General features: G+C 49.8%; 7 protein-coding genes across 7 annotated transcripts; 2 read left to right on the top strand and 5 right to left on the bottom strand.

Annotated features, from left to right (window-relative positions):
- Positions 1 to 24: 24 nt before the first annotated feature.
- Positions 25 to 1068, bottom strand: N7446_008588 (CHAT domain-containing protein; the record flags this gene model as incomplete). Its single annotated transcript, XM_058517333.1, has 1 exon — positions 25 to 1068. One exon carries the CDS (start codon positions 1066 to 1068, stop codon positions 25 to 27), a length of 1044 nt encoding a protein of 347 aa, XP_058370979.1.
- A 17-nt stretch (positions 1069 to 1085) lies between these two features.
- Positions 1086 to 1316, bottom strand: N7446_008589 (uncharacterized protein; the record flags this gene model as incomplete). The annotated part of the gene is made up of 1 exon (XM_058517334.1): positions 1086 to 1316. The coding sequence occupies one exon, from the start codon at positions 1314 to 1316 to the stop codon at positions 1086 to 1088; it is 231 nt and encodes a 76-aa protein (XP_058370980.1).
- Positions 1317 to 2347: 1031 nt separating this feature from the next.
- On the bottom strand, positions 2348 to 2881 carry N7446_008590 (F-box protein; the record flags this gene model as incomplete). Its single annotated transcript, XM_058517335.1, has 1 exon — positions 2348 to 2881. The coding sequence occupies one exon, from the start codon at positions 2879 to 2881 to the stop codon at positions 2348 to 2350; it is 534 nt and encodes a 177-aa protein (XP_058370981.1).
- A 591-nt stretch (positions 2882 to 3472) lies between these two features.
- On the bottom strand, positions 3473 to 5917 carry N7446_008591 (pyridoxamine-phosphate oxidase PDX3). Its single transcript, XM_058517336.1, has 5 exons — positions 5624 to 5917; positions 4564 to 5552; positions 4210 to 4427; positions 3925 to 4018; positions 3473 to 3825 (listed from the first exon to the last, which is right to left on the bottom strand). Exons 1-5 carry the CDS (start codon positions 5811 to 5813, stop codon positions 3589 to 3591), a joined length of 1728 nt encoding a protein of 575 aa, XP_058370982.1. The 5' UTR covers positions 5814 to 5917; the 3' UTR covers positions 3473 to 3588.
- A 409-nt stretch (positions 5918 to 6326) lies between these two features.
- N7446_008592 (pentatricopeptide repeat protein) lies at positions 6327 to 10094 on the bottom strand (the record flags this gene model as incomplete). The annotated part of the gene is made up of 1 exon (XM_058517337.1): positions 6327 to 10094. The coding sequence occupies one exon, from the start codon at positions 10092 to 10094 to the stop codon at positions 6327 to 6329; it is 3768 nt and encodes a 1255-aa protein (XP_058370983.1).
- A 4958-nt stretch (positions 10095 to 15052) lies between these two features.
- N7446_008593 (class I SAM-dependent methyltransferase) lies at positions 15053 to 16222 on the top strand (the record flags this gene model as incomplete). The annotated part of the gene is made up of 1 exon (XM_058517338.1): positions 15053 to 16222. One exon carries the CDS (start codon positions 15053 to 15055, stop codon positions 16220 to 16222), a length of 1170 nt encoding a protein of 389 aa, XP_058370984.1.
- A 2327-nt stretch (positions 16223 to 18549) lies between these two features.
- On the top strand, positions 18550 to 20058 carry erg8 (phosphomevalonate kinase; the record flags this gene model as incomplete). The annotated part of the gene is made up of 2 exons (XM_058517339.1): positions 18550 to 18884; positions 18957 to 20058. 2 exons carry the CDS (start codon positions 18550 to 18552, stop codon positions 20056 to 20058), a joined length of 1437 nt encoding a protein of 478 aa, XP_058370985.1.
- Positions 20059 to 20688: the final 630 nt, after the last annotated feature.

Genomic DNA, 20688 nt, shown 5'->3' on the forward strand with positions numbered 1-20688 from the left:
GAGGCGTTTGCTACACGATGTTACTTATTCCTCAGCCCCCAAAAACCGGAAATCGCCATAAAGCATCAGCGTAAACGGCGCCCAATAGAACGGACTCGGCCAATCCAATTGCTCCAGAATCATCTTCAAAGTCAACAACAAAATCTCCGGATCAGGCACAAACGCCGTAGGAACTCGACCTAGTATATCAGGCGAAGACCGGTACCCCATAATATCATCTAAAAGAGCACCCGCCTTCTCACAATCAAGCCCTAACACCTCCAACTGTGCTTCGCGCATAACCTCCGCAACAGAAAGAAATGTCTTCCTCTTCAGCAGCCGATAGAAAACTGTCATAACCATCATCGATCCGAAATCGCTCACTTTCCATAATGTACCGATATATGCCTGACACCCTGTACTCAGGACAACATGCGAGAAACCAAGTACCTCGCTACTGACGGTCGCTTTCCCAAGACCACTTTGACAAGCCGCAAAGACAAGAAGACTGACATTACTCCTGACGGCTGACATATCAAGTACGCGGAAATCCTGTCCGTGGCCTATGGATATAGACGAGAGGAGAGGATTTCGGTGATTGAGATCGCCGTGTGTGCCGATATGCAAGATCGAAGACCCGCCTTCAACGTGTTGGCGGAAGGATTGGCGGGTTAGAGTTGAGGCTTCGATTGGCCAGGTTTGGAATGTGCGTGCTATGTTTATGGCTTCTATGCAGGCCATGTGGAGGTTCGATTCTTCGTTGGCGCGAGTTTGGTTGGGTAATTCTTCCGTTGGGGATTTGGCGAAGACGGAGACTGTTAGTGTGTCGTTTTGACGGTGTTTGTGTTGAGAGAGGTGGTAGAGGACTGTTAGGCTTGGGACTTGGGAGATGGCTGCGTGGTAGATTAGGGGTTTGTGTTTGAATTGGAGGGTTGAGAAGGGGAATGCTGTTAGGGGGTCTGAGATGGAGATGATGATGTGTTTCTTTATGCTGATTGTTTGGGTGAAAGGATCTAGTAGTTCGGCGGAGATTGCTTGGGATAGAGAGGCGAGGTGTTCCTTTCGTGCTTGGCTGTGGTATCCGGTCATTTCTTTCATTATTTGCATTATCCGCATGGTTGGTCTGCGCATGTCGACTGTGCGTGTTGGTCCGTAGTGTATTTGTTGAAGCCTTCTCGAGTCAGTGCAAAGGCAATGGAGCCACGAGGGCCGAAGGTTACTTCGATGACTACGGCATCTTCATCGATGCATTGGTAGAGCAGTTGTGGATCAACTGTAGAGTTCACAGTCTCGATAAACGTTGTTACAGGGGACAATCCGTCGGCGTCTTCCAGCATTTTGATATCCAGCTCAAGTTACATCATCTCATTCTTCTGTTCTGGACTTCGAGATTCTAGAGCAAATAATGTTCTCAGAGTCCTTCGCTTGTAGACTGCCTCCGACAGAGCGTCAGTTCGAGGATCCCTCAGCTTTCCCTGATTTGCTTGTCCCTGCAATGGACCCAAGCACTGCAGGTGCTCGGCTGCCTTCCCTGAACAGAAGAGCATGCTCCTCCCAAGAGATATCGGCTGGATGGCCGTGATTATACAGTGCCATCACAGCAACAGGAACACCGGCACTTCTACAGCGAAGACAAATGACCGCGAGATTGATTAAAACCTCGCGTGTCCATCCAGCCCAGGAACTTCCAATGCGTGCATCGACATCGGCTATCTGGGTCCTGGAAAGCTCAATTGCCCTTCTCACCTTGCTGGAAGTCCTCAAGACACTCGTTGAACAGATCATTGTCGTCAATACCATCCAGGATCTCTTTCGCTAACCCCAAATCCCCAATTCTCTCGCAAGCCAGTATACACTGCCGAGCCGCATGTGTGGGCGGCGCAGTTTTGGTTGTTGAATGATCGGTTTTTGAAGCTTGGGAAGGGTGCCGTTGATGGGGTCAATTGCCTGTTTCTACGGGTCTTTATCGGGACGTTATGTCCGTTAATACGGCAAGGGGTGGATAGGGGTGCACTGTTGAGCTTGTGCTTGGGGATAACGAAGAGGATTGTGGGGATTTGGATGAGGTTGATCAGAGTATGGGAAGAGGTTGGAGCAGGCTATTGGTGTTTTTGAGAGGGCTCCTGCGCACTTCTTACAGTGAAGATGCAATTTTGGAAATAGATGATAGATGTATCAGTAATGATATTCGATTTGTGTCCAGATGTTTGCTTCAAAATTGCCATGTGTTCCAATGCTGCATAGTCGGAGCCTTCCAAGCCCTATTCCTCCATTCCCATGACTGCACATATCTGAGCTGCACATAAAGCATCTCAATCAAAACAGCCATAACGATCCATCCCCAGCCCCAGAAAATGGCAGGTCCCAGTCAGACGTGAGTCCGCAGCATAAGAAAAAAATGACAAGCGTCCGACATCTGGCAATTCTCAAAGCGGTTAAAAGCCATCCAAAATGCCTCTACCAAGGCTTTGTCTGTTTGGCGGTCAATCTCCGTCCACCGAACTGCAATCTGGCGAATCTGAGGACGGAAGATATCGTCTTCGATAATGGCATTGATGCGAGCCAGAGATCGCTCACTGAAGTCTGTTGAGATTGTGTGGAAGGCTGTGCGTGCGTATGCCCTGAGGCTGATACGGTACATGTGGCGGCTTGTCAGGCGGAGTGCATTAAGCTCTGTGACTGAGAGGGTCTTCGACACTTCTTCCAGCATCTCATCGGGAAGACGGTCGAGTTTGAACCATTCTGTGATAGGGCTTGTGGGGCTGTATTTGTTTGGAGGGATGATGATTGGGACGATGGGAGGAAAGCCGCGTTTGATAACTTTGATTGAAGCGATAGAGCGTCTGGGAGAAGACTGAATCTGGTGGCTGACTGAGGCACCGGGGCTAATAGGCGGAGCCATGATCACGATTTATGCCCTGTTGATTGAGAGGGTGAAGAGGGTTGGTAAACAAGAGAAGAACCGAAACTGGAGAGTTGCGAGTAGGGCTTTTCAAAATGTCAACCGCGGGTTCTTTGAGTACAGATATTGTATTGTACCTATTGGGAAAGTAAACAATGGGCTTACCGCGCCTCTTGTTCTGTAGACAAAAACCATTCCTATTCATAGAGCCATCTTTATGATAGTATGCAAAAAGAGAAGACCAGGTTGCCATTCACATATTGTACGGAGTATGTCACTATGTCTACACAGTCTAAGTAGATTATAGCGTCTATGCCTCCAAGCTCATGAGACTGAGCCACCCTATTTGTCTTTCTATATTCGGATACTCTCCTAAACAAAGATATCAAATTGAAATGTGAGATACGTAGAGTAAAATACTCCAAGCAGCTGAATATCAAAGTATCAATCACCTATACGTGACCCACCATACAGACTCGTTTGAAAGACTCTTATCTACGACAGGCATTCCGTTTAAATCGACATACATATGTATATCTACATCTAACTTCAATTTAAATCTAAGCCCGTTCACATATCACCCCAATCACCCAAAAATAAACCAAACTCTCTCAATTATTACTCTAACTTACATAAACTATCCAAACTCAATCCACTTCAAAGCTCCATCCATCCATCCATCAAACCAAATAACAGTATATTCATATTCACGCCCCCTCCCTCATCCCGACAAGAATACACCCAGCCCCCATCATCCCAGCCCCAACCCACCAAAGCCCGCCCACAGCTTCCCGAAAAACAAGCATGCCCAGCAATGCCGTTGCCAAGAAATTACTCGCCGTATTCGTAATGGAGACTTTTGTCGTTGACGGTCCGGCTGTTAGTGCTCGTGTGAAGAGGGCCCACATTATTATGTTGCAGAGGATGTTTAGGCCTAGGCATGCCTGGATAGAGTTGATATTGTGTTAGTTGTTGTATTGTGGAATTGGGCCTTGAGTATTGTATGGGTAGGATAGCATAGGATTCAGGTGGACATAACATACACCCCGAACAAGCATCTCGATAAAAGGCGAAGACTCCATTCCGAGGAGGTGGGCGATGGATGTTGCGAATGATGTTGTGTGGTTATCTGTTGTTCTGTAGCCCATGATTGCCATATTAGCCTGCCGTTCCAGGTGTTCTAGGGTTGAGTTCCAGGGTTGGTGGTTCCAGGAACAGGGGTTTGGGTTACACAGCGCCGCGAAGATTCACGGCTTATCCCAGGGTTCATAGGCATCTTTATAGCCCCGGATATAACCATGCTTGTGTAACAGTGTGGAGGCACGTACAATTTCGCGAAAACGCCGTTGAGCGCGGCGAAGGTTCCGCTTGTTATAGCGAGGATGATCCATGGGGATGTGGAGGATTGTTTTGGGGGTGCTGGGGAAGACATTGAGTCGTTGTCTCTGTCCTGGGACAGTCGTATTGCCGCGTTCTTGTTGGATTGGGTTATATAGGAGGATATCGGGGGTCTTGGTGTTTGAGTGACGTTGGGTTTGTGCCAAGGCTGATAAGATGTGATAAGATAGACTGATAAGACTGATATGGATATGGATGTATATAGTATAAGATATGAATCACTCGACACATCCGGCTCTAAGACACTCTAACAATCACTGGATCTACGGCGAAAGCCTCTGAACCCTCCACCTCGCGCCCTCGCCCTGTTCACCCCCAACACGAACATATCTAAACCGATCATGCAAGCGACTCCTTCTCCCCTGCCAAAACTCCACAGACTCAGGAACAAGCCTAACACCGCCCCAGAAAGGTGGCAACGGAATTTCCTTGACCCCCTCAAACCTGGCCTCCATCTCCCTAACCCTCGCCTCAAGCAAAGCCCTCCCATCTTCAATATCCGTCTCCTCAATATCAACCGGAACAATCCCAGCAACCCCCTCCTGCAAGACCGCAACACTCTTTCTCCTCTGCCGCTCAGTTAACATCTCCGGATTAGCCTCCCAAAGCACACGGCTTTGCCAACTCGCCCAGCCACCAATCTGACTGCCCCTCTCGCGCGTCCGCCAATACAACTCGCTCTCCTCCCGACTAAGCGGTTCGAGTAGTCCCTCAACGCGGACTTGACGCTCGACATTCAACCAACAGAATGTCAGCGCGCCCCATTTGTTGCCTACTCCGATTTCCTGCTGGATCGAGTCTGGTTCTGGCATTGCGGCCAATGTGTCATCGTTTCCCTCTCCGTTTCCAGTGCCGAATACTTGTCCCCCTTTCCCCTCGCGACTTCCCCAGTTACTATACACGACCCAGCCGCGCTCATCCAGTTCCTTGAGGTAAACGACTCGGGCACTGACGCGGCCGGAGGGCATGGATGCCGTGGCCAATGTGCATGTTTCTGGCGCGGAGGATGCTACCAGGCGCGGGTCGCGGAACCAGGTGTGGAATTGGTGGAGGGGGTTTGTATTGTGGATTTGGGAGATTGTTAAGGGTGGGTTTGTTGTGAATTGGTGGGCACGGGACGGATTGGAGAGGATTTGCGTTTCCGTTGTTGAGGTTGGGGTGGAGGTTGCGCTGCGCAGGTCTGGGGTTGTGGGTTCATCTTGGTCTTGGAATTGGGGCTGTGAAATTGTGCTGGCTTTTAGGCCTGGGGTCGGGGGTATGTCCCCTGGTGCGACTGAGGCTTTGTTAGCTTGCGTGGATTGGAGTGGGTGGGCGGAGGATCATCGTTGAAATTGGTATACATACAGATGAGCTTCTTCGGACGGCGGGTATCACTCTGAGACTCGTGGTCCATTCTTGCGCGCTGATTGAAATTGTTCACAGATGAGGAAAGTCGAAAGTGAAGGCGGAGTTGGCGGGGTTGGCGGGGAAAGACTCGGACACGGAGAAACGAGTCAAATGCCAAGCGAGCTGATGGACACACAGTGGGTGTCATTAACTGAACTCAAGCTCAAGGTCAAGTATGTGGTAGAAGAGAGAGTGGGAGTAGCCGGAGCTATAACCTTGGAAGTTCTCGATCGGAAACTCCCGAAACGTCATGCCACCCGATTAGGTTTCAAGGTTGCTTACTGCTTACTGTAAAGAACAATATTGACTCATTCACTTTTTTTCATATTTTTGCGCGTAAGACGCGGTGGGAGAGTTGAGAGATGTCTATGAACAAAAAAAAAAAAAAAAAAAAAACAAAATGGTATACAGTGCTTCCATGCACGCCTTTTTGAACGCCAGATGAAAACGCCAGTCCACGCTGGATGCCATATCAACAAATAAAGACCAAAAGATCAAAACCAAAAGCAGATCAGATGTTGCATGTTCCATATCCCACTGCCGCCCCACAGACGCCGAACCAGAAATATTCCACACACGGGATCCAGCCCTGGCAGAGAGATGTAGGGTCGCAACAAGAGAGGAAATTAAACGAGGTGTGAGGTAGAAGGGTATGAAACAATCAAATAGAGGAGGAAACACCAACAAGATCGACGATCTTGCCAGCAACCGCGGACGGGTATCCACGAGACATCATCTCCTGGACGATGGCAGCGGCACTGACACGATCATCGGCACTCAAGAAAGCACGCGTCATAGCCTCGTACGTGCTAGGCTCGCGCTTCTGGATGCCAATGCTATCGTAGATAGCCTTTGCCTTGGAGACGTTGCCCTCAGCGGCCCAGCCGTGGATGAGAGTGTTGGCAATGTAAGCTGTCATCTCGATCTTGCGCTGAGCCATGTTCCGCACAACCTCTTCGGTATCGGCGACGCTGTGGTTGGCGACCATCGACTCGAAAAGGGCTTGGTACAGACATGGTTGTGGTCGGACGCGGGAATTTGCCATGACCGAGTCGAAGACTTCGCGGGCGCCGGCGAGGTCGTGCAGGACGCAGCCCTTGGCGTGGACGAGGGATGCGTAGTGCACGGCATCTGGGTGCTGGCCTGCTGCTTTCATGTGCTCGAGGACTTCTTCGGCGGCAGCCATGTTGATTGGCTCTAGGGAGGCGTGCGCGTCGATGAGGAGCTTGTACGTGTGCATTGTGGGCTGGATGTGGCGGGCTTGCATGCGCTCGTAGTAGGCGAGAACTTTGCTGAGATCGCGCTTTGTGTTGAGGAAGTATTGGATCATGGAGTTGTAGGGTGCGGGCCGGGGCTTGTAGTTTGGCATGGATTCCATTTCTTCGAACATTTCTTCGGCAAAGCGCTCGTCGCTGACTCGACAGAGGGCGTTGACGATTGTGCCGTAGGTCACGCTGGTGGGACGCACGTTGTTGGCGCGCATCTCGGCGAAGTAGGCGAGGCAGTCGTCAATGCGACGGGCTTTGCCAAGCTTGCCAATGAGGGCGTTGTACAGGAAGGAGGTGGGCTCGACACCTTCGGCTACCGCGCGGTGGAAGATCTTCAGAGCCTCGGTGGCTTCGTCGAAGGTCTTGGTGGATTCCTTCAGGGTGGTGATGTACAGACCGAAGGTGTTCGCCGAAGGGGCAGAACCCAGGGTAAGAAGCTCCTGGTGGTACTGTGCGGCCAGCTGTCGATCACCGAGGGTAAGGCAGGCGGCGACCATGGCATCAAGAATGGAAACCCAACCATATTTGACAACGCTGAAGTTCATGTCAAGAGGAACGTCGGTGCGGGCCATGCTGTGAATCTCGTGGGCCAAAGTCATACGGCCAGACTTAGCCGCGGCGGTGATCAGCTTCGCGTAGGTGATGTAGCGCGGGTGACGACCGATGCGGCGCATGTTCTTAAGACGTGTCAAGGCCTCGTTAAGGTGAGTCTCAGCGCGTCCGGAGGTCTTCTCGAGCTCTTCGGCGATGACGGCAGAGCCACGGAAGTCGGTCGCATGCGCATAAGGATCGAAAGCTTCGGCGTTGGCAGACGGGGTGGTGATTGAAGTCTCGGTCATGGAGACGGGGCTCTGGCGGTCGGAGAACATCTTGGGAGAAACAGCAGAGGCCTGAGAGCTAGCCTCCAGGTAGTCCTGCCACCTCTTCACAACATCGGGACGGCTGACGAAAAGCTTGCCGACAGCTTGGTCGACCAAGCCGGTGGTGTTGATGTCCATGGGAAGACCTGCCGACAGAGCGACGTCGAGCATGTGTGCGAAGCGAACGGGGTGGGCAACATCAAAGACCATAGCACTGTTGCTAGCCAGCATGCCAGCCTGCACTTGCAACGCAAGAGTCAGGTCGGTAGGCTTAAGCTGCGAAATACCAATGGGACCGAGATTAGCGACAGCGTGCTCAGCGAGAGGAGAAACCAGACCGCCGTTCTCGAGCATGGACCACAACAGAGTCATGGAAGCCTGAGGAGAAAGAACAGCGGCCGACTGCATAAGAACACGGCCAAAGAGGTGAAGGGACTCAGTAATCTGTTCACGGACGACGGGTGTGGAGGACGCGTTGCGAATACGCGTGAACATATTACGGGCTTGGTGGAGGCCCTCTTCAACATTTCCACTCTTGAGCAGAGCAACCGCATACATAGCGGTCGGCTGGACCAGATCCGGAGTTGCCTGACCCACCGTGTTCAACATGATCCACAAGGAACGGGCTGACGACACATTACCCTGACGGACGTGAAGAGCCAGCAGCGAGACAGCTGGGTTCTGTCGGACGTCAGGTGCAGTAGGCAGAGAGTCATATGCTTCAGATGCAGTGGGGAGATCGCCTGCATCAGCGGCGGCCATGCAGATCCGAGAAATGGCCTGATCCCGAGATGCATCATGCAATTGGGCCTTGGCCTGTTCCAATGCCTTGCTGTGGTTGCCCGCGTTAATCAAGTGTTGCACAAGTGCCTCCTCGACAATGACGGTTTCCACTGCAGACCAGCGGTCCTGGCGACCTTCGGTGACCTCGTCGAACGAAGAACGGATCCGGTCGAGGAACTGCATGGCGCCCTCTTCCTTGCCATTGGACAGGTACGCACGGATCAAAGCAGCATAGACTTGGCCATCCTGACGCTGGACAATGCTGAAGATCCCGTTGTCGTCGGAGACAGCGAGACCGCGGTACTCGTTGTAGCATTCGACGGCGCTGCGGAGATCACCAACGGAAGCAAAGGCAGTGATCATTGATGGGAAGATGGTGGCGTGGGGAGTCATCTTCTGCGATTCCATGTGGGCGTAGATGCGGATCATATCCTCCACCTTACCCTCCTTGGCACAGGCAATAATAAGGTGACGGTACATGTCCAGCGGGAACACAAGACGGCTGTGACGGGCGATGGCAGTATCGAAGAGCTTGACAGCAATGGACAGAGAGGTATCCTCGGCAAGGATATCCCGCTCCATCTCACTAGACTGAAGCATGAACTTGCCAGGCTCTTCCATACCACCAAATCGCACACGCTCGCTCTCCAAAGCTTCCTTGGCCTTGATGATATCGTGAGCCCGGGTCACCAAAAGCTGAACCAGAGTCTCATAGGTTTCTTCATCGGGAATTACCCTACGACGAAGCATGTCCGAGTAGACATCCAGGGCTTTAGGGATAGCCTGAGCGGCATCAGGGTGAAGACGAACAGCAGCGACCAGCAGGGCATTATAGGCCTCGACAGTTGGAGTAACGCCATCATGAAGAAGTGTTTCAAACGCCGCCGGGATCTCCGCATACTGCTTAGAAGCAGCCAGTTGCACAACACGCTCCGAGGCAACCTGGTTAGCCTCCAAGACAGCATCCGACACGTCCGATTCCACGATCGCATCAGATCCCTCGGCAGCCTCCTCCGCTCTGGCCTGTTCCTCCTGGATCTGAATCTCGCGGGCAACAGCCTCCTCAACCTGAGCACTAACATCATCATTCATAGCCGCCTTGGTCGGATGCGGCGGAACAGACTCAGGCGACGCGGCCCGATTCTCAGGAACATCGTCGGCCTCCTCAGACGGCTTCCAGCCAATGCGACGTTTGAACTCGAACTGAGTCCAATCGCTATCATCGCCAGTCTGCTGGGCATGCTGCCAGGCGGCATAGTAAGCGGCTAAACCGAAGTCGCCGTTGCCCGAACCGCCCTGGCTGGCCTTTGCCCCAGCGCCGGAGGAGCTGGACGCGTTGGAGAAGGCATTTTGTAGCTGGGTTGTGCGGGAGAACTTGGCGGGTTGGACGGCGAGCGGGTTAAAGGGCGCGGTCGACGCGTAGGACTGCGACGCGGCGACTACTGATTGAGCATAGCCATGGGTGAAGGCTTTAGTGAAACTCTGGCGCGCGAGGTGGGTGAATGGTTTGAAAACCATTTATCTGACGGGTGACCTCTTCAGAGCAAAGAGGCAATGCTGGGATCGTTAGATGTTTCGATATGAGTGGATGGAGATTTTACATACCTTGCACTCAAATAGATAGTGAGAGTGCAGGTTCATTTGACGACAGTTGGTCGCCAATGAACGCGCAAGTGCGAAATTAGGAGATTATTCGATAGAGTGTTGTTGTATGAAGGAAAGACGGGAGCCTGAAAAAAGAACGAGGGGTGAGAAATAATCATTGACATGAAGTTTCACAGTGGGCCTGGGGCCGATCTTCTCCGGAGAATCCTCTCGATGTACCTATGACGGCTGTGCAGCCACGGGTTGTCCACGCGGATCACTTATTATTTTGATATCTGATCCTACGTGTCTTTTTCGAATGCGAGATAGATCTATGTACTCATACATCAAAATGAGTATTTTTGATATCTGATGCATATGGCACCATACAGTTAAGAGCTGGAGTCTACACGCGACAAAGTACCAGTATGATTCTTCAAGGGCACCTGACCTCTATAGATGTGCCAGCCAATCACATCAAGCATAAAGCCAGTCGGAACCATGGAAAGGGGCAGTTCCTGGGATGAGTCATGTTCCTTCCGATTCTTTTTCTTCGGAGGTCAATTGCTCCTTCCCCGGGCACTTCGGACTCGGCCTTACCGGTGTTTGCAGGTTTTGCGCGGATTTCGGACTCTCCGTCTTCTCTCCGTCCCTTTGGTGCGAAACCTTGATCCCTTACACGTCACGTCTTTCTTCTCGACCGGTCGTATATGTCAGCCCTTTGACTCAAACGTGACTTGCACATTGGTCTCAATGAACCGGGGCTGAGACTCCCTCAAATCTTGTTTTCACACAGGTCACTTCCCGCCTATTGCAATCTGGCCTGAAATCTGGAAATCTCGAGGACTTGAATTGGCTCATTATTTGAGCCTGAAAGCACCCAAAATCGACCTAGGATTGCTCGGTTGCATATTTCCTCAGCGGACTACTTCAGAGGCTTGCAGCTTTTGACAGGGGTGTTTGCAGGGGTTCGGTTATTGGCGGGGTCCCTTGCAACTGGATCAATCCTGGCTGTTCGATTTTGGGTGATTTTCAGGCCCAAATAATAAGTTAATTCGTCTCTGTTTATTCGAAGCATTCGCTTCGTGATGGATTCAGTCTCGGTTTCATTCGGAGGGTGCGAGACCCTACCTCCGTTTAACCTATCAAACACCATGGATAAAACTTATCGTGAAACTAGACCGGGGCGTTGGATATCAAACCTCGGAATATCTAGTTTCGCCTCATAGATGTTATAAAGACATGATCCAGTTTGCATCCCTAATCCACAGACAGTAAATGTCATTCAAGTCGCCATAAGAGATCACCGCTTCAGGGCAGCTTAATTTGGAGGTTTGAGGTAGTACATGTAGTTGGATTTTCTCGATCTGACCCTGAGGAATATCCGTCGTTCTTTTCTTGCGCCAAACTGTCTATCTCGCAGACATGTTGAGTTCTCAAGGGACGAGTCCATACATCCGCAATAGCATATCAAATCGCAACTACACCATAGTTCACCAGAAGAGCTCTATTCTATCCACTAATCTTCGACCATCAGTTGCATGGTGGCTCTGATGTGCATGGTGGCTTTGATAGAGGAGGTTTCATCGGGTATGCATCCTCAAGCCAGGTGCTCGTAGCCATCCATTCTTCTTGCTGGAGAGGAAGGGAATCAAAGCCAGATGGCGCGGATAATATCTGATGGCCTGCACAGAGGCTTGCAGATGGACCGATCCAGTCACTTCCCTAACTGGGTGCTACTGTCATTGTCGAAGATGAGCTGAAGCGGTAATTATTGTCATACTTCACTGGAAAACGGTATACTACGATCCCACCGGTATTACCATTATCTTGTCGCTTGCTGCTTGCCCAAGCGCAATTCGACAAAGGTTGTAGAAGTGATCAAGTGACTTTCCTAGGGCAGGCGACAGCTATGTTGAAATCCTGTTCGGTGAGCACTCCACTCCCTGCAAAACGAAGTCGCTGAAAACTATCTATAGATCAATAATAACACATTTTAACTCGCCTCGCTATTCAATTTTCATACTTTGGGATCTCTACATTTCGGGACTTCTCTTTTATTTGGAATCATGGCACCACCACTAGGCTTCGCTCATATCTTCAAAAATGCTTCCTTCGCGGTCTCTTTTGATCATCAGTTCATTCATGTCAGCTCTTAACAGCTCAATGTCATTCTATCTTAGGTGTAGGGTGCCATCATCTTCTGCGATCTACTCTTTCTGTTGGATGAGTGTAGATGGTCCCAGATCTTGCTTTACGTTACTTAAGGCTTTTTCATCAATATTCAAATCTATTGTCACGAATGCTCAATAAAAAGGAATTCGACGCAATATTTTCCACAAGGACAATTTCTCGCTGTGCTTCTTTCCCCTCCCTTCGTGCATCTGACATCGGGACGATCACCGACAAAAAAGTCCTGTCAACTCAAGTTGAAACACCAAATGCTTTGACAATATTCTCTGTACGGTACAGTGCATGTAGACCTATGTGAAGTTCCTCGTATGTATGGCATCTCCTTTTTACGATCCATATACACAACCAATTCTTCAAAAGCGACATTTGATGCCTCCTTAATATGCTTCCTTAATATACTCACCTCTACAAATCATCCCCGATAGTCTCGCCGTAACCTGCCAAAATGCCAGACCTCCAATCTGACGTCAGCGGGTGAAATCGGCGCTCTTGACACTCGGACACATGGCCGAGCACGAACCGTGCTGTCGATCGATTCCGTGCCGTCTCGCAGGGCGTGCCCGCTTATCCCAAGAAAATTACATGTACAATGCTACTCATTCGTCCTGGATTTATTATCGTGTCGTATATTTATCGGAGGATTCCGACCCTGTGACCTTTTTGCCAAAAAGATTAGCCGTAATGTACTGACTTGGTGAGGTGAAGCTTGATCTGTCTTATCATCATATGATGACGTTACTCGTTATCGGCTACCTATAGTATACATATAATAGACCTCTCTACGGAGTAGTACCAACTTGCTACACCTGCATGGCCGTTCTTAGAAGAAAGAGCTACTCACCCCCACCTCGTCACAACTAGCCCATCCAAGCGCCAAGCCAAGTTACCATGCATTGATGTATGTAGATCGCTGAGAAAATGTGTCACAAATTACGCTTGAGATAACCTTGAGACAGTCAGTGCGTGGTGCAGAACCAAACGCTGTTTTGGGTCGTGGGGCAGTTTTGTCGATCGCTGGGTGAAAGTTACAATTTTTTACACCTGGGTTCCTTTGTTTAGATACGTAGGGTTGACAAGTGAGGTCCCTGGGATGTTGGATCCACCTCTGGTAGGTCCGTGTCCGGGGGAGGGGTTGAATGTCTTATGGGATCATATGAGATGGCTTGATTTGGCTTTTGCTTTTGCTCTTGGGTAGCTCCATGTATGTTGATAGTTGAAGGGAAAGTTATAGATTGTCGAGGTATGACATAAGTAACATGAAAGTTCTCGTTTATAGTAGACAGTTAAGTTATAACTGCGACATTTAGATAGGATGTTATAACACACATCTACAAGAGATGAGATGTCAACACCGAGCTAAGGCTCACACCAACTATGACTCATCTCTTAAATGGTAAATTGCACCTCGAAATACGAACAATAAAAAGATAGCTGCCTCAGGTGTCCAAACGGGTACCCAAACAGGGAAAAGAGGCCCTGGATTTCATCATCACCGACTATCAATATATGGGTCCGCGAAAAAAAAAAAGTGATTTTTGCAATTTTGCTTTACCTACGCAGTACGCAGTACGGAGCACGTAGTATTTGGTGACACATTTACAATACTCCACATGTACACCTGTGCCGTGGCTTGCATATGAATCCAAGCGTACAGAGTGATAGACTTTCCGGCCATGCAGTATATACTCCAACATATAATACCATATGCAACATATACATACAAGTCACTATGAACAATAACGGTTACACAAAGTCAAAGAAGCAACGCCAAGACTTCTAATTCTTCTGCGGTTCTTCTATGGAGCATATTACTCAATTGGACCGCCACGTGATCCGGATATACGGTCTCGGAGCTCTCGGCTTGCTAAATGTAGCATTTTATTGTATGGCCCTACCGGACGATCTATGTGGGGCCGATATAAAGTCCCTCATATTACGTGCCGGTGGCCACATGGGGGTTTTCTCTGCTTTGAAATCATGAAATCATGGGTTTTGTTTAATATCACGCCCTACCGTTTAAAAGGCTGCTGCCAATTCCCGAGTGGCTTTTGAGTTACTGATTCGGAGACTTTTACATGTAACATTTACATGACACGCAAATGTTTAAATGTATAGAGTGTCCGGCTGTGCGTGTAGGTAGTATCTATATGTAAAAGGGTCAAAAGGTACAGCGGGGCCCAGGCACTTACCTATACCTCTGTACTGTAGGATGAAAATGTACATCCCGCATTGATATGCCCGATGATGCGGGCATACATTACCATACTATCTATACAGGTGGGTCTAGATCGTCGTCCCATGACGATACTCATTTCCTTTAAGGGTCCGCTCCCGCGTCATCCGTGCCTGGCGAGCACATCACGGTGAATTCGGATCCGGAGAGAAGGGTGATACTCCAAGGGGAAGATGGCAAGAAAGGATGTGAAGCAATTGGAGATTTGGTTCGGGTTCGGAAAACCAAAATGTCTCTATACTCGAGTGGGATCGAACCATGCCGGATAGCCGGTAAGAGCTTCCATGTCTGGTGATAATCCACTCTGTGCGGAACTCTGGGCGAATGATTTTTCAATGGGCAAGGGGTCCTTGAGTATTGATGGGCTTATAAATTGCGATTTCCCCAAAGATCGGGGCTTTGTCTTTTTTTCCCTTGATCTATACCCCTCCACGTCTAATTTATAGACTGTACAAAGCTCTTGGTCATGGAAACCACACTCATGGAAACACCACAGCACCCAGTGCGCGATCGAGGATCGGAAAGCGATACCTCCGTCGATGAGATTGCGCAAGTGAAGCAGCAGAATGCGCTGGCCTCACTAGGAAAACACGGCAATTACCTCGACACGGCATCCCCGAAGCGATGGAAGACATTCTGGTCGGCATTCCGACACCTGGCGCATCTCACCCCGAAAGAAGTGGACGATTTCATGGCCTCATACGTCATCTACAACCTCGACTGGTCAGATGAAAAGCAAATGACCGAAGCGCTGGGCCCGAACTACCAAGAAAAAGTCGGCGATTGTCTAAAATCATACTACGGCGTCCTCAACCACCTCTGTGCCCTCGGCGACGTCGAGAAGATGTACATACCACCCTGGATGAGCCGCAAAGCAAACTGCCTCGAGAACCAGATCCTCTACGAGCGCTCCATCGCACAGGATATCGGCCTCAAGGCCGGCGACAAGGTCTTGGATCTGGGATGTGGCCGTGGCCGCGTCGCCGCGCATATGGCGCAACATACCGGCGCGCATGTCACTGGACTTAACATCGACCCGAACCAGGTCGAGCAGGCGACAAGCTATAACAAACAGCTCGAAAATAGCAACAACTTCGTCGTGCAGGATTTCAATGACTTGCCTCTGCCTTTCGCCAACGACAGCTTCGATGCCTTCTACCAGATCCAAGCGTTGAGTCTATGCAAAGATCTGACCGGGCTCTTCCGCGAGATCTTCCGTGTCGTCAAACCAGGCTCGAAAATCTCTCTGCTGGACTGGATTAGTCTGCCGGATTATGATGCCACGAACCCCGAACACGCCGAGCTGATGCGTCGCGTTAAGCCGCTCATCGGGGCGGTTGGTACACCCACGCAGGAGAGTCTAGAAATTGCATTGAAGGAAGCCGGCTTTGAGGTTGTGCGGTCGGAGAATGCTAGCATTGACGGACTTCAGGCGCCGCTGATTGATACCGTTGATGTGTACTTCCGCACACTGCGCCAGGCTATTCTGGCGCTTGTTAAGGTTCATGTCTTGCCGCGCCATTTCAAGACGCTTATCAATCGCCTTTGTCTTGACGGGCAGGCTTTTGTTAAGATGGATACCATGCGGCTGGCTACAACGAGTTATAGCATCATCGCGCAGAAGCCGAAGGCTTAGTTGGAACTAGGTTTGCCCCACTTGATTGTGGCGAACTGTCGCCACTGGTGCGATGTTTATTTTGAGGCTTCGGTCTCTTTTATCATTGTTCCTGGTCATTTTCGAATTGGATATTTGATTCCTTTTCGTATTGCCCAATCGAGGTTGTCGCGACATAATACAGATACCCTGTACAGTCATCAACACTTAAAAAGCCTTGAGTTTTGGAGTTTGCGGGGTTTGTCGTTTCATTTCACCTCATTTGATTCTTCATTTTCGGTGTTATTCTTGGTGGGGTTTTTGTTGCGAGCAATGTGTATGGAGTTTCATGAAGATTTTCAAGGGGATTGCATAATAGTTATTTACGAAATGAACATATTTAGAAAACTCATTCATTTTTTGATTCTCGGACATAATTGTAACTTGCAAACAAATTAGACAGGATGCCATGCGTAAACGAGTTTAGAGTAGTACCTTGTAAGGTCGTCGTGCTCGGAAGTCCAGTGAGCCGAAATCGAGATTGAACCCTTAACTCGTCGTTGCCGTCAGGACCCTGATCGAAAGAGCTTAGACCCTGCGTGAAAATTCCCGTAGGTTGCGTAGCATCACGCTGAAATTGTATATGTTTTGTAGGTGGGGGGAGGTACTGCTGCCAATATGTCCCGCTTTGGCCTCAATAGTGAAACAAGACAGGCAGGTTTATCAGGGATGGTAGCATGGTGGTTCGAATTTTGGCCTCGTTGGTCGTCTCAGATGATTGTGGCAATGGCCTACGTCGAGAGAGGGTGTGAAGAAGAATTATAAATTCAATCTATGGAGGCGCAAGAAGTTTATAGTCGTCGGAACTAGGGCTGGCAAGAAAAGCCCAAGAAATCTAACGGTAAACAAGCTATGACAGCTTCGCTCTTTATACATATATTGAGTCACTTAGTTTGACTACCAGGAAATGCAGTTTTATGGAAGAAGCTTACCCTAGCAAAATGACGAACTTTTAATCCATTTTTTTGTTGCTCAAGTTGTTGGATTGCAGGATCTAGGAGCTGGACTTGGTATCTTATGGTTTTCACTTGGGCCCCCTACAGCAGTGGCTGAGGTTATTACGTTGCAACTTCGGGACAGACCTAGTGAGCTGACTCCCTACCTGCGTGTTCACACTTATGTTGGGCTCATGTACATAGGTTCAGCTGCTTGCTTGGCTTGGCTGTGGTTTGAATAGCGGAAGAAGAAAGTTAGCAGCGGTGGAAAGATCTAAATTTGTCTGATCGCTACACGAGATAATGGACTTTGTACAGTCTCTTTTAATGAGTGGCATATTTCTCAGCATTCACGGTTGAGAAGGACCCAGTGGCTTAGTTTGAGCAAGCCTAATTTAGAGGGTACAGTCATAGGCCATAAGTCCTTCCACAACACCACCCTTACATACGTAGCTACATGATTAACCCTAGGCACTCGAAAATGGGTAAAAAAAGAAATGAAAAAAATAGTGGCCAACGTAGGGCAAAAATAACGCACGGAACAGTATACTCGCTTCGAGGCTTTCGCGTAAAGACTGTCCAATATTTCATGGCACTGTATACACATTTATGACCCCTGTTGTAGAATACTCTCGGTCTGTTAGAAAGTTATCTCTCTCTTTCCTCTCTTCTGCTCTCTCCCTCTCCGTCTTTCTCGGTCCTTTCCCATGGAACCAATACAGATGATAAGTTGTTTGCTTCGTGCCTGTCAATAGATGCAGCATTTATCATGCATATATCTATGGCCGTTAGCGAACATCTGTGGATATCTTTCAGACTTTCTCATGTCTAAATGGGTGATCATCATAGCAGCAACATAAGCTAGAATCGAGAGTCTGATTGTTTATGAGTAGAGTTTGTCATCATATAACAAGAATATGTTTCCTGTAAGAAGCAAAGATCTCGCTCTTAGAACAATGTTTAATGTTTATGTGTATATCGGTGTGAGCCAAGAAAAAGGACAAAAAGGAAGGTCGTGGGATCGCCAGAATCAGAATCAGAATCAAAAGTGATGACCATTACTAGACACAACCACGTGATATGCGATTGCCTCCTTTCTGACTACATAAGCCAAAATTATTGGCCCATGCGATTTACTCACCCTACACTAGTCCTCATTAGGAGAATTCGATACACCCCTGCCACCTTACAGATAGCCCGTCTCCTCACCTGCAGCTGCATGGCAACATAAGCCAACTCATACTTGAAGCACGTCGGCGCTTCGCTCTAGAACCCTTCACCCCTTCCGTGCCTCCCCGTGACCGCGCGGGACACACCTCAAATAGTCTCATCGGCCCCGGGTTTTTTCCTCCCCCACACACCCACCTTACCTCAATGTCTCCCCAGCCGTCCTCCGTTACGGCTCTGTCCGCGCCGGGCAAAGTCCTACTTACCGGTGGTTACCTTGTCCTTGACCGCGCATACACGGGGACTGTCTTCGCACTCAATGCGAGAATTCATGTTGTTGTGCAGCAGTTAAGGAGGGGTCACCGGCGCGGGGCATCGGGATCCGGTCCTGCTGTGGGCGAGGCGCATGGCACTGCTGAGGAGCAAGAGGGAGAGAACACTGTTGTTGTGCGCTCCCCGCAGTTTGTTGATGCGGTGTGGGAATATGGTGTGCAGCGATGCTCCGATGGTGGAGGTGTTAAGGTCATCCCCAAGGGCGATGGGTATGTTGAACCCTCTCGGGTGATTGTTTGGGGAATTTATTCTGGCCATTGCTGACCGGGTGTTTCTTCTAGACCGCGCAACCCGTTTGTCGAGACATCGTTGAGCTATGCCTTAACCTATATCAGCTATGTCGCTGATTCCAAGGACTTTGGCTCCCTGTCTGTGACCATCCTGGCGGATAGTGACTATTACTCTGAGACTGCTACCTCAAAGGGCCCGGCATCACAAGGTCGAAGTGGACGCTTCGTGAACTTCGGTGTTCCTCTGTTCGAAGCTCACAAGACTGGATTGGGCTCTTCGGCTGCTCTGGTCACTGCTCTTGTTTCCGCATTGGTTATCCACCGCACCATGCAGCCTGAAGACCTCGGCGCTGGTCGCGATAAGCTTCACAATCTCGCTCAAGCAGCTCATTGCGCAGCCCAAGGCAAGGTAGGATCTGGATTCGATGTCGCCAGCGCTGTCTACGGATCGTGCCTTTACCGACGATTCTCACCATCAATTTTGGAATCACTGGGCGACGTAGGCTCGCCTGGGTTTGAGGAGCGCCTGTTCCCTATCGTCGAAGACTCAGATACGGAACACCCGTGGGATACCGAGTGCGTGGACTTTGGCATGCAGCTTCCGCGCGGGATGCAGCTGGTTCTGTGCGACGTGGACTGTGGCTCCGGAACACCGTCCATGGTTAAAAAGGTCCTTGAATGGAGAAAGGCCAACCGCAAAGAAGCGGATATTCTCTGGGCCAGTCTTCAAAATAACAACGAGCGTCTCCGCCAGGAGCTCAAGCGTCAGGCTCAGCACCCAGATGCCGCCGGCGACTTTTCAGATATCCGTACTCTCCTCGAGCGTACACGCCAGCACATCCGCACGATGACCCGCCGGACGGGCGTGCCCATCGAGCCTAGCGTACAGACTGAGCTGCTCGATAGTGTTTCAGAGCTCGAAGGTGTCATTGGGGGCGTGGTCCCCGGAGCTGGAGGATACGATGCCATTGCGATCCTAATCCGGGATGATCCTACCGTTGTCGCGCGGCTGAGAGAGCATCTTGCGAACTGGACGAGCAAAGTCGAGGATGACTTTGGAGGCAAGATCGGCAACGTACGACTACTCGGTGTGCAACATGGATCCGAAGGCGCAAAGAATGAAATGCTCGAGCAGTATGCCGGTTGGATCTAGGTCTGAGAAATGATCCTGATCTGCAATGCAACCAATCCGTGATTTTCAGCATTGTCTTTCGGCTGCCCTATTGCATTCTGGGCTAGGCCCTCCAGAACACAGACTAGGAGAATTAATAGCAATCACTGAAACATCGACTCGGATGTTCAAGCCACCTATCCACTCTACGGTCCACCTGCAGCCTCTCTTCAGAGTCCCCCTGCATATGCACCACGAGCTGGCCGAGGATTCCCCAATTCGACGCCAGAGGTGTGTGCGACCGTGTTCAGGTATTTTAACATGGACTGGATTGGGGAATGGTTACGGGTATTTTCTTCATAGCACATGAAAGTACCTAGGCAATGAATATATATAGATTATTGACGATTATAGATGTGTGGAGAACACACATCATGTAGCTCTTGGCCTGGCAAGACTAGTTTCCCCGGATCGTCAATCGAGATCCCCAAATCAAATGCGCAAATTCCCATTCTTTGGATAAACAAACCACTATTGTGTTGATTTGATTGTTAAAAAAAAGGGGCGGGGGAGGAGAACAGGATCCGGTTTACAAGGGTCTCTGTCGGCCAGTCTTTAGGCCTGCCGATCCCCTTTGCCATCTCTCCTCTTTCAAATCCTCATATCCTCATA

This window comes from Penicillium canescens (genome assembly GCF_028828765.1).
Source record: "Penicillium canescens strain IBT 15451 chromosome Unknown utg000005l_segment0_segment0, whole genome shotgun sequence".
Lineage (NCBI taxonomy): Eukaryota > Fungi > Ascomycota > Eurotiomycetes > Eurotiales > Aspergillaceae > Penicillium > Penicillium canescens.